The following is a 12,741-nucleotide window of genomic DNA, read 5'->3' on the forward strand; positions in this document are numbered from 1 at the left end:
AAAAGAAAGAAACAAACAAACAAACAATCAAGGAAAATAAACAAATCAGGTGACAGTAGGCTATGGAAATGTAGGCTAATGTCAATACACAATACACATTATTATTATTATAATTTATTTTTTGTATTTGTAATATTATTATATGAAAACAGTATGAAGTTTTTCTAGAGTGAACGAATTAAGCTACTAAAAAATCAAAAGCATTTGTTTCTTTTTTCCTTTTTTTACAATTGATCTGAATGTTTGCTGTAATTTCTATTCATGGCCACTAGAGAGCAGTCCTGGTTTCAGTACTTAAATCTCTTAATGAAGCAGAGAGCTTTGATACATTTTGCAAAAAAAAGAAACCTAGCACAAAGCATTTAAGTTTGAAGGTCTGAAAATAAATGTTTGTGTAACTAGATTTAAAACAATTAGACAAATGTTTGAAGTCATGTCATGTTGTCAAGTGAAAACCTACACTCTTATCTGTTATCCGACTCTATTGTAGTGTTTATCCTTTCTTTTATTGCATTATCCCTCTATTGTTGGAGGTTTAGATTATGGTTTTTAAATCATGCATTAATATTCACTGGATTCAGCATATTTTTACATATTCTGTCTGCAGATACCAGTGTCCAAGAACAGGTCTTTGTTAACTTCTGCTTAAATGCAAAAGGCATCTAGCACTCCAAAAATAGTAGAATATAATGGACACTAAAGACATTAGACACTATTTAATACAGTAAGCATACGGCACCAATAAATTGCATGGTACAAAACATGAAATTGTTTTTAAGTTTTTCAAAAAATTTACCTGCATACATTGTAAAATGTAAAAGGATACTTTAATTGGTAAGATTTCCACTGGTTTCCAACTTACTTTGTTTTTTATTTAAGGTAAAAAAAAACGTTCAAAAATTACTTAAATTACTTCAACACCTAAAAAAAAATGTTAAAGTGAGAAAATAAAAAAATTTAATTACCAATTGTTAATCCAAGTTTCGTTTTTTACAGTTGTTGCAGTCACATTGTGGAAGATATTTTACATCCTGTATTACACCATATATACAGTTATACATACTGTACTGTTAGACATTTCACTTAGTGGTCACCATAAATATCAGACCAAATATTTACAGCACATAAAGCTAGGAATGTGCAACTTTTATGTTCACACTGGCTGAACTTTATAAACACATATAAAAAAGAAAAGAAAGCTTAGGCTCCCAATGGAGATCCCTTCTGAAAAGCAGAATGTTACAGGTTATTTATAGCCACTGAGAAGAATTTTGATATTATGTCAGAAAAGCTGTACAGGAAGTATATAAGCTATCTATATAAGACCCAGAACTGTAAAATTTTACATATCCTCTAAGCAACACTTTCATATGTGAAGATCCATTTGTACAAAATACCTGATGGCCATCTCTGTGTAAGACCACTGATCCCTAAACGTAGGATGAATTGCACTAAAGTGGGACACTAGTGTTTGTAGGTTCCTCCAAAAATACAGAAATGCCAGTAAAACTATGACATCACAAAAAAATATTACATGACCTGTCAAATGTTCAGTCATGTATGATCAAATAGTAAGCACATTTCACAGAAGTTTGAAATCCAAAGTGTCCCACATTAAGGCAATTCAGAATATGATTAAGCTCAAATGTGTCAATAAGTCCTCCATAATGATCATTTTCAAATTTGAATCATTGTTTTAAAGTGTGTAATGAAATATTTTAAAGATGGATACTGCTTGAATGAGCATCATCAGATACTAGAAATCAAAGTTAGTGACAGCACCAGTTTGTGATATTTGAAATAGGTCAGTAAAGTAAAAAGGGACTGTGAGCATTTTAAGAGGAAACTGAATTACAAAGACTTCAGATTTCAAAGCAACTTATTGGTGGTGGGTAACAAATACATAAGTGTAAAATAATGCATACTTGTATGGGGGTTCAAACACTTTTGAGGAGTTTATAGACGGTTTCAGCAGCAACAACATAAACAAATTGCTTTTGCAGACTAAACGCAACTTCCGGTAAACTTAGATATATAACAACAATAAAGTCCTTTTAGAGAAGTTTATTTCTGTTAACAAGGAAAATAAATGACAAGTAAATTATGCGTAATAACTGCTACACTGAGCTTATTTTACTGTGTAAAATTCAGTGGAGGCCGGTGACTTCTTTTTTCAAGGGTGCACGATGCGAAGTTCGTCACAACATGTATGTAGCCCGTCATGTGTGTGCTTCATAATTTCAAAATATATGTTTTGCGCGTTGAGTGATATGTGCATCACGTGTCCTGTCAAAATAAGTGCCTGCTGCAGATGCGCCCAAAGGGTTTATGATAAAAGAGACGCTCGCGTTTGCCAGATACTCGCATAATCTCATGCATAATCAGTGTTTACTGTTAAGGGAGTGTCTTGCGTGTATTTTGTGAACGTGAGCGTCTCTTTTATCATAAACGGTTTTGACGCGTGTGATGTAGACACTTATTTTGACAAAACACGTGATGCACATGATTCACATGACGCAACAAACACATATTTTGAAAACATGAGCAACATACATGACACGCCGAACACTTATTTTGAATTTGCGCCCCTCGGAAGAGCAGTCACGAGCCGCCACTGCTTATATTAATATATACAATGTTAGCTAAAGGTCTTGCTTGGCAAGCAAAGGTCCTTAGCAAGCAAACCAAAGTTATTTGTTTCAGATATCGGTTTAGCCACTAGCCGGACCGATGAATAAATACAGACTGGAAGTTCACTTCGGCTCGTAACCGTGACAATGAAACAGTCTATAAAACACAGTTGACAAAATAATTAGATTAAAGTTTAATCATGAAATAAAGCAGTCTATGGGGTGGTTTCCCAGACAGGGATTAGACTAGTCCTAGACTAAAATAAATGTAAGAGCTGTCCAAACTGAAAACCACTTTCACTGACATATCTTAAAATACATCAGTGCCCTTTGTTTTGCCTCAAAATGCACACAAGTAATGTTTTTAGTAAGGCATGTTTGTTGAAACTAGATATATTTTCTAATTAAACTAAGGCCTAGTCCTGGCTAAAGCTAATCCCTGTCCAGGAAACCACCCGTGTGTTTTTAAAGTGGTCTTACAGTATTTGAATAAGTTTTGTGTCACAGCCTATGACAACCTGCTAAGGTAATTTATTTGTGATTTATGGTTTTCTACACAAAAATTATACTTAAAGGCGGGGTGCATTAAAAAAAAACACTTTGGAAAGGGAGTCGGGCCGAGTACCAAAACACACCAATCAGCAAGTAAGGGGCGTGTTTACTAACCGACATTGTTGCCTGGGGTCTCATTTATAAAACTGTGTGATCTTTACTAAAAGTCTACATATGCACAAAAGCCAAAAATTGCATACGCCAAAAATATACAACTTATAAAAACAAAGCGATGCTTCCATTATAAATCACAGATCACCTGCAAGTGTGCGTACATGAATCTTCCTCAGATCCCCACCCTTCAAGCCCATTTTCCCGTCAAGTTTGTTTTTTATAGATCACAACCTTTGCGTTGTGCCCTGTTTTGTACGTATGCACGCTTTATAAATGAGACCCCTGGGTTGCGTATGTGTTGGGGCGGGTCTATCAAAAGAAGGTTGAGATTATTTTGGGGTAGGGGCTAGAGCCCAACCGATATATTGGCAGGCCGATATTAGGCATTTTCCAAACTATCGGTATCGGCATTCATAATGGCCGATAAATTAATATTTTAAAAAATAATACAAAACGGATGAAACAGCCTTCATTAGATTTCCTCACTGTTGGTGTTTTTGACAGAGCGCTCTGAACCAGTAGCTGCTGGTGGGGTCCAGATTTAGGTGTCTAGCAACTGCGTGAGTCAAGCGATCAGCAATTTATATTTTGCTGTTGTTGTTATTTATCAGAACTTAACAGAATTTGTCTCCAATCCTATTCAAAGTTATATTTATGAACCAAGTCTTTTAAAACTGGTAACTTTGATATGGTTGTTGTTGTTTTTGTTCAAAGGCCTTTATGTTTCATATCTTAAATTTGTATTTTTATACATTTTATTCATCAGAACTTTCATATATTTTGATGTTCCTCTGTTCCGTTGTGACAATAAAAGAAAGAAGTTTCTTTTTAAAATGCATTATCATATTATTTTAGTTAAAACTCATAAATAACTACAAATAACTAATGTTAGGGAAATCTGATAACGTTTTATTGCGTGTTTCTGAGTAAAAAATCAGCCAATATATCGGAATATCGGATTTTAAAACCATCAAACATTTGTATCGATATCGCCCTTCAAAATCCTTTATCGGTCGGGCTCTAGTAGGGGTGTGTTTGTTTAGGTGATTTCAATTTTCAAATGTCAACATTGGCTTTCAGAGATCATGCACCCCGCCTTCAATGTAAAAGAACATCCTGTGAAAATATAACCTTGATATCTTTAATATTGACTGCGTAACGTCATGTCAAAGACTGAAATCAAAGTGAAATAAATTAAGTGCTGGGCAAAGATGAATCTCATACAAAATAAAAGTGATTTTTTTGCATAATACATGTGTGTGTACGGTGTGTAATTATTATGTTTATTTAAAGGTGCAGTGTGTAATTTTTAAAAGGATCTCTTGACAGAAATGCAAAATAATATACAAAACTATATGATCAGGGGTGTATAAAGACCTTTCATAATGAACCGTTATGTGTTTATTACCTTAGAACGAGACCTTTTTATCTACATACAAAGAGGGTCCCCTTACATGGAAGTCGCCATTTTGTGCCGCCATTTTTCTACAGAAGCCCTTAACGGACAATTTTTTTTACTAAGTTGTCTCCGACGATGACATGTTTGTCCGGTGGCAGCTACCGTAGCTTCTCTATGTGTTTCAAAAGCAAGGGGTGAGCAGTGGACTACGCCGTTGGTTGCAATTCGCAACCTCACCACTAGATGCCGCTAAAATTTACACACTGCACCTTTAACCACACACACATACATATATTAATTTACATTTTTTTAAATGATATATAATACATGTAAATGTTTCTTTAAATACATACATGAATGTGTGTGTATTTATATATACTTAATAATTGCACACACACTCATATATTATGCCAAAAATCACTTTTATTTTGTATGCGATTAATCTTTGCCCAGCACTAATTAAATCTAAATTAAATTAAAAGACAAAACACTTCCAAAAACTTACAAAGTTTTGATCTATATGGCCTTTATAAATGATGAATGATTTCTGAAATAAATCTCACAAACCACAAACGATTCCACAGTGAAGTTAACATATTTTATTTCTTTAAGTGCCATTCATGCATATCGGGGGGAGGGGTGGTATTGACAATCCTAATGACACTTGAGAGTTATTTTACAGCACTAAAACCAATACAAAGAGAAGCCGTGTCATCTTATTGGACAGCGAAAGTAATAAACCGTGCAATAACAAAAAGGACAAAAAGGAGAAAATAAAGGAAACAACAAATACAAGTAATGACCAGGACGAAATCAAACAGAAAACAAAGATTAAAATAGAATATAAACATTGAAACACTGAATGTTGAACCATAGTACAGGTAAAAGGTAGTGTCACACAAAAAGCCAACGCATTTTCATCACATATATACAATATAGATATATACATACTGTGTCACCCTTGGATTGGACAATAACAAAATACTCTGTATTCATCTCCCTCTTTTCTTTCGCAGGTGAACTCGAGCCCTTGCCTTGACCCCCTCACCACCCCAGAGGAAAAAGGACAATTGAAAAGACACATATTTACAATAAGCACAACAACACACCAACAATGAATAAAATAGGCTCCAAATACCAGAACTTGTTGGCAGTTTTCTCCCGTAAATGTAACAAGGCTTCTCAAATCTTCCTCTCATTACAGTAATCTCTCTGGCAGATGCATCTCCACTTGTTTTTAGTTGTATTTTTCTTTTTTTTTATTTTGTTTTACGAAAACCGAGTCGTCTTTAAACAGTTAAAACTTTCACACAACACAAACACAAAATCAAAGGAGCAATGTTTCCTTTTTTCTTTTTTGAGAAAAAGAGGAAGAGAAAGAGAGAGAGAAAACTTATCACCTGTCCAAACTCCTATTTTCCTACACTCCTCTCTTAAGCTTTCTGTTCGGTCCGATCCATCAGACTTACTTTTCCCATCATCTGGGAAGGACGTCGATTACCTGCCCCCTTAAATATTTAAAAATCAATCTTTCTCTCTTTGGCAAACAAGAGATCCAAACACATCACTACCACAAATAGATTGGCAATACGTACAAAATATTTCCAACTTAAAACCGACGGTCCTTCTGAGGTCAACATCAAGACAAACCGTGATACAGGGTGTACACCACAGTATGGTATCAAAGTTCACACCGAGGGTGGGCTCAATGCTAAACGTTCACTCGGCAGCGAGCCAACGCCGTGAGATCCTGCTTTTCAAAAATGAGCAACGTGAGCGCTTGTGCTTCTTAATTCTTTTCAAAGTGCACAAATGACCGGTTAGCAGTCTGAAAGCTATTTGTATGACAAACACTGAGGCTAGCTTAACAAGGCTTGCGAACACTTCAACAGCATTCAAAACAAAACACGAGACGTACGAGCGATGCAAAATTAAAAGGAACAATGAAAACGTTGGGAGTCGAAGCGGATCTGAGCAATGAGGGTTAGCTTAAGACACAAGTGTGTCCAACAAAAACAGAGATGAAAACAGAATCTTTTCTCTAGACAATGTTAGCGGACTCACAAATTTAGCATCATTGCATTTTGAATTAGCAAATATGTATGATTTACGTGAGGAGTCAGTACTATGATTTTGGCTATGTAATTAATTACATACATAGTTGAATAGTGGACAGGATTGATTTAAGAATCAGAAAAGTTATGAATGGAAAAATATACTCAATGGGTTTCTTAACCATCAAAATCTTATTAAGGTGAATCGAATAAAATTGGTTATAAAACATCCCTTTGACCCAAGATATGGAGGGTTTCCAAACTGTGCATATACACTGTAAAAAGTTGGATCAACCTAAAATGAATTTTCACTCCAAGAAAGCATTATAAAAAAAGTTAATTTGTGTTACCCTATTTAACACATTATGGGATGGTTTCCCAGACAGGGTTTATCCTAGTCCCAGACTAAAATGCAGGCTTAAGCCTTAATTTAAAAACAACTTGCACTGACACATCTTAACATATATCAGTGACATTGTTTTGTCTCAGGACGCACACCAATAATGTTTTTTGTAAGGTATGTTTGTAAAAACTACTTAAAGGTGCAGTGTGTAAATTTTAGCGGCATTTAGTGGTGATGTTGTGAATTGTAATCAACAGCTCAATCTCACCTCTCGCTTTTGAAACGCATAGAGAAGCTACGGTAGCCGTCACCGGACAAACATGTCATTTTTAGTAAAAAAAAAAGTTTGTCCGTTAAGGGCTTCTGTAGAAACATGGTGGCACAAAATGGCGACTTCCATGTAAGGGGACCCTCGTGTATGTAGATAAAAACGTCTCATTCTAAGGTAATAAACACATAACGGTTCATTATTAAAGGTCTTTATAAACCCCTGATAATATAGTTTGTATATTATTTTGCATTTCTGTCAAGAGATCCTTCTAAAAATTACACACTGCACCTTTAAGAGTGTTCAATTGGTTACACCTAAAAAATTAAGTATTATTATTTTTTAAGTGAAAAATGTAAGTAAAAAAAAACATAAAATTTTCAGTTGTTACTAATTGAAGTATTTTTTTTCTTTTAGGTTGATCCAGCTTTTCACTTTTTGCAGTGTACACTTAAATTTTAAGTATAATCAGTGGCGGCTCGTGACTGCTCATCCGAGGGGCGCAAATAAAAAACTATGTGTGTTGCTCATGTTTTCAAAATATGTGTTTGTTGCGTCATGTGAACCATGTGCATCACGTGTTTTGTCAAAATAAGTGTCTGCTGCACACGCGTCAAAACCATTTATTATAAAAGAGACGCTCACGTTCACAAAATACACGCAAGACACTCCCTTAAAGGAACAGTATGTAGGATTGTGGCTAAAACTGGTACTGCAATCACACAACTGGTGGCCAAAACACAAAATGACAACATAAACATCAGTTGAGGGCTGCAACTCCACTTTTTAAATGACAATATCCTGGCCGGACCACTGTTGTCAGTGATATATTTGAAATATAAATAATTTCTTAATGTCTAGTGATATATCAGGGCCATTTTATGATTAATTGATATAAATTTCTTACATACTGTTCCTTTAACAGTAAACTCTGATTACGCATGAGATTATGCGAGTATCTAGCAAACGCGAGCGTCTCTTTTATCATAAACCCTTTAGACACGTCTGCACCAGGCTCCCACCCTGACAAAACATGTGATGCACATAGGTCCACTCGACGCGCAGAACACATATTTTGAAAAAAGGAACCACACACATGACGGGCTACATACATGTTTTGACCAACTTCGGATCGAGCGTCCTCAAAAAAAGAAGTCACCGGCTGCCACTGAGTATAATCAACATAGATTTACAAATCAATTCAACTTTTATTTTTTATAAAATAAAGTTAGCTTAAATTATTTCAAATGTATTTTATAAGTTACAACAACTTATCACTATAGATAACAAATTAAAGTTGAAATGAAATGAAAGTTGAGTTGATTATACTTAAAAATGTAAGTGCAAAAATGATTTATATAAACACTCCAAAAAATTACTGATTGTTCAATTTAAAAAAAGTAAGTTACCTGGTTGCCTTACAATTTTGAGTTGATTTAACTCTAAAATATTAGTTGAGTCAAATATTAACTTACTTTTTCAAGTTGAACCAGTTTTTTCTTACAGCGTGCACATGCTGTTTTAAAATTAATCCATTGTAAGACCATATAGGACATTTATGACTTATGGGTTCATAAATGGCATTCGGAGCTTTAAGAACCAATACACATCAAATACTAAGCTGTACATTTTATAATACTGAAACATAAAGAAAAATGATTGTCATTAGATTATTTTACTTTACCAAGTCAAATCTATTAGCGCACATACTTAAACGAAAGCCCAAGAAAGACGAACGAAGAGCGTAAACAATCAGATCCACTTTGACTGCACTCTATATGGCTTTAACATTGACAAATCATCATGAATATTTCCTATCGCTCCGCTATATAATCTGGCCGTATCAAAGTGCTTCAATCATCCCAGCAATAAATACCCTGATGAAAGGTAAATATATGGATCTGTTTTGGGACACTAGTCTAGATCTCAAACTTTTGTGCATTAGTTTTGTGCTCTTTTAAAGAGATGATTGTGATCACGGATAGCCCTAAATAAACTATATTGCACAAAACACCCTATAATCCTCTTTAACCAGATTATAAACAGTATGAGAACGTCATTTTAAATGTAAATTTGGTGTAATTGAGCTAAACACAACAGTATGCAATGTCTTGTTTAAGAGCAATGATCTCAAACCTTAACTAGACCATACTGGTCCTTCACTATCACTAGTTGTGGACTAAGAAATTGCTGGGTAGTAGTTCAGTCCTTTCTTCAAAATAAGGCTGTTAGTGTATTAAGTTAAACGTCTCACGTCCTTTATACCAGCGTTACACTACACCCAGGATTTAAAGACCAAAATCAACTGCAATAGGTTAGGTAGGTTAGTCTGGGCTCGCTTCCATGTTGGCCAGTTTAGGAGTTTAAATAAAAAGGGCTTTTTATTGCGGACCATTAAGCAAATGTGCAGTACTGCTGTAAAGATCCACACAGCAGCATCAACAGGACTGCCAGTATCCCACAAATCTGTGTTTTCTGTGGATCGCCCGTCCTGAGGGCATTAAATGACGTAGTGCAGTCCGACCGGGAGACTATTTGTAAAGAAACATACAGAAGGGCAGATTTGAAAGATGAGGGATAAAAATAAAGATTGTACATGCAAACGTAAAGTGATGATCAAAGAGAAACTGATATTAGTGAGGTTTGGATCAATATCACTTCCTGATGTACACTTTCAGAGTCACCTAAAACTATTATTGACAAAAACATGATACACTTTAGACAGCAAAGATACACAAGTACAAATACTGCAGGTAATGTGGTTTACACGTCTTGTTATGAGCCTTAACAATCAGTAAAAAAATGAAAATCAGCTTGAATCAGATTCAGATGCCTGGCAACTTTTCTACATATTACAGTGTTTAGGGTCAGAGGAGCAAGATTCACTTTTCGCGACCATCAGAATCAGCCAAACTACATCGCTACGCCACCTGCGCGGTCGCCTCTCTTCCGAAAAGTGCCCTGCGCATCTCGGAGCAACTTTCATGACACGAATGAGAAAGCCAATCTTGTTCGATAGGCAGTCGAGGCCTGAGTTAGTCACCACGAGAGGGGAGAACAAGCCGGACATATCACTTGAAAAATCACAGAACAACAGTTGAAGAGCGGGGAGAGCTTGGCAATTGAGTGGGCTTGCAGAAAGGCTGAGGGTCGGGAGACATTTCGACACAAACATGAAATGCTTGCACTTCGGACAAGTACAAAAGCGATCACTTAAACGTCCTAGTAAATGTGATTGTCTTCAAAGTAATATATTTTTTTCGTTTTGTTTCGTAAAAACACCAGGAACACAGGAGTCTCTTTCGGGTCATAATGAACAACACCTGCACTGTTTTTCAAGTGTCCAGTTCCAATCTGCCTTCTGTCACGAGGGTGCAGACGCGCCAGGTCCAGCCCTCTCGCACTGTAACACAAACACTCTGCCTCCATTCGCTCTTCTCTCGTTTGTCTGCAACACTCTCTTCGCGTTCGGGGACTGGGTTAGACGATTGAGTCCCAGTCGAAGTCGTCCTGGATGTCGTCGGCGGGCATGCGGCGCATCTGGAAGTTTCCGGCGGGCATCATGTGCTGCTGGCTCATCTGAGCGTGATGGCCTGAGGGGCAAAGCAGAGGGGAGCTGTCACAACAAACACCTCGATGGGTACGTTACGCAAACTTTCGCATGTACAGGTGTTAAATACAATACTTTTGACCATATTTGATGTCAGCAAGGTGCTATGAATTTGTCAGTAGTAGTAGATGATGGAAGATTTTCGTATGTACTTAGAAGGTTTGGCAGCAAGAGAGTCAAATTTGTTAAATGGGTTAGTGACAAAAATGGTTTGGCAAGATGAAAAATTCAAAAATCTTTTAAAAAAACTTGTTTTAAAAGCACGCATCAGGTTTATTTCAAAACACAGTGTATTTATGTTAATTTTATGCAATAAAAAATTACATTTGCACCATTTTTATGAAAGTTAAGACTGAATGGATCTGAAAATGTCAAATGGTGTAACCGCCAATTGCGTCACAGAATGAGAAATATGAAATATTTTATCCACCTTGATGGCATGTAAGCGTAATCATCAAAAAAAAGTATTTTTAAAATATCATTTTATTACTTATTTCTAAATGTAAATTTTAATGCGTTTTTGTAATATTTCTCCTAGTGCTGGGCAAGGATTAATTGTGATCAATCGCATACAAAATAAAAGTTAATTTTTGCATAATATATATATATATATATATATATATATATATATGTGTGTGTGTGTGTGTGTGCATACATTTCAGAAATTTTTATGTATATATATTTAATTTTTTTAAATATATAAAATATATAAAAATATAAATAATATACACACACACACACACACACACACACATGTAAATGTTTCTTAAAATACATACATGAATGTGTGTGTATTTATATATACATAATAATTACACACAGAACACACTTGTATATTATGTTACAAATCACTTTTATTTTGTATGCGATTAATCGCAACTAGGTCCTGAAAACACATCTGTTTTCTAAATAATCTTTGAAAAATTATGTAAAAATGCATGTAAGAAAATCATATTACACTAAACCAGATGATTATGTTTTATTCCACATTTTTTATTAATATATTTATATTTTCATAAAAAAAAACGAGTTATACCAAATGACACAGACCGGTTACACCACATTGACATTTTTGAGATTATCCCCCAAATATTCTTTCAAAATGAAATAAAACCAGATATTTTAGACTTGGTCCTCTAAAAAGAGAACGTATACAAGTAATCTTCAAATTTTAACCCTTTTACATTTCATTGAACCATACGGACACAAAATAATAAGGTCACGTCATTGACCCAAATACCTATGAAATTATTAAAGTGACATTTGTGACAATAAGGCATTTTAATTACTGACTAATAACCTTTTTATTGCTATATTAAAGGGGGGGGGGTCTAAAGCTATTTTATGCATTCTGACTTATTAACACTGTTTAACTCTTTGCACAATATTGATGAGTTATCTTGTCAATTAAGAAAAAACACTTCCATGCCAATGACGAGAATTTTTGGCTTTCCGCAATACCGCAATTATCCACCAGGTGGCGGGGATTTCCGCAACTTTTACAACCCAGAAGTAACGCCTCACGTAAAAGAGAAAGAACTCTGTGTATGTTTTAAAGATTGCTCTGCATCTGATCTCTATCAAAAGTCCTTCGCAAAAACCCATATTTGAGAGGTGATAAAAAGAGAACTAATAAATGTTTTTTTTTAAATCAGAGGGTCTGTTCTTTCATTTGATATACCGTTATGTTCATAAATTTAAAGACGAGCATTTTCTGGAAGGCATTAAACTTTTGTGAAAATCATGAAAAATGCTAGCGCTGGCTGGCAAT

The 12,741-nt window shown here is 35.2% G+C and overlaps 1 protein-coding gene across 2 annotated transcripts in view; it reads right to left on the bottom strand.

Moving 5' to 3' along the window:
• Positions 1-5,271: 5,271 nt before the first annotated feature.
• foxj3 (forkhead box J3) overlaps positions 5,272-12,741 on the bottom strand; it is a 119,539-nt gene continuing 112,069 nt past the window's right edge. For both annotated transcript variants that reach the window (XM_055183295.2, XM_055183296.2), the window contains one exon: positions 5,272-10,953. In XM_055183295.2, coding sequence (XP_055039270.1) covers positions 10,841-10,953 — 113 coding nt within the window. In that variant the 3' untranslated portion in view covers positions 5,272-10,840. The remainder of the gene's footprint in view (positions 10,954-12,741) is intronic.

Source organism: Misgurnus anguillicaudatus, chromosome 14 (assembly GCF_027580225.2).
Source record: "Misgurnus anguillicaudatus chromosome 14, ASM2758022v2, whole genome shotgun sequence".
NCBI lineage: Eukaryota > Metazoa > Chordata > Actinopteri > Cypriniformes > Cobitidae > Misgurnus > Misgurnus anguillicaudatus.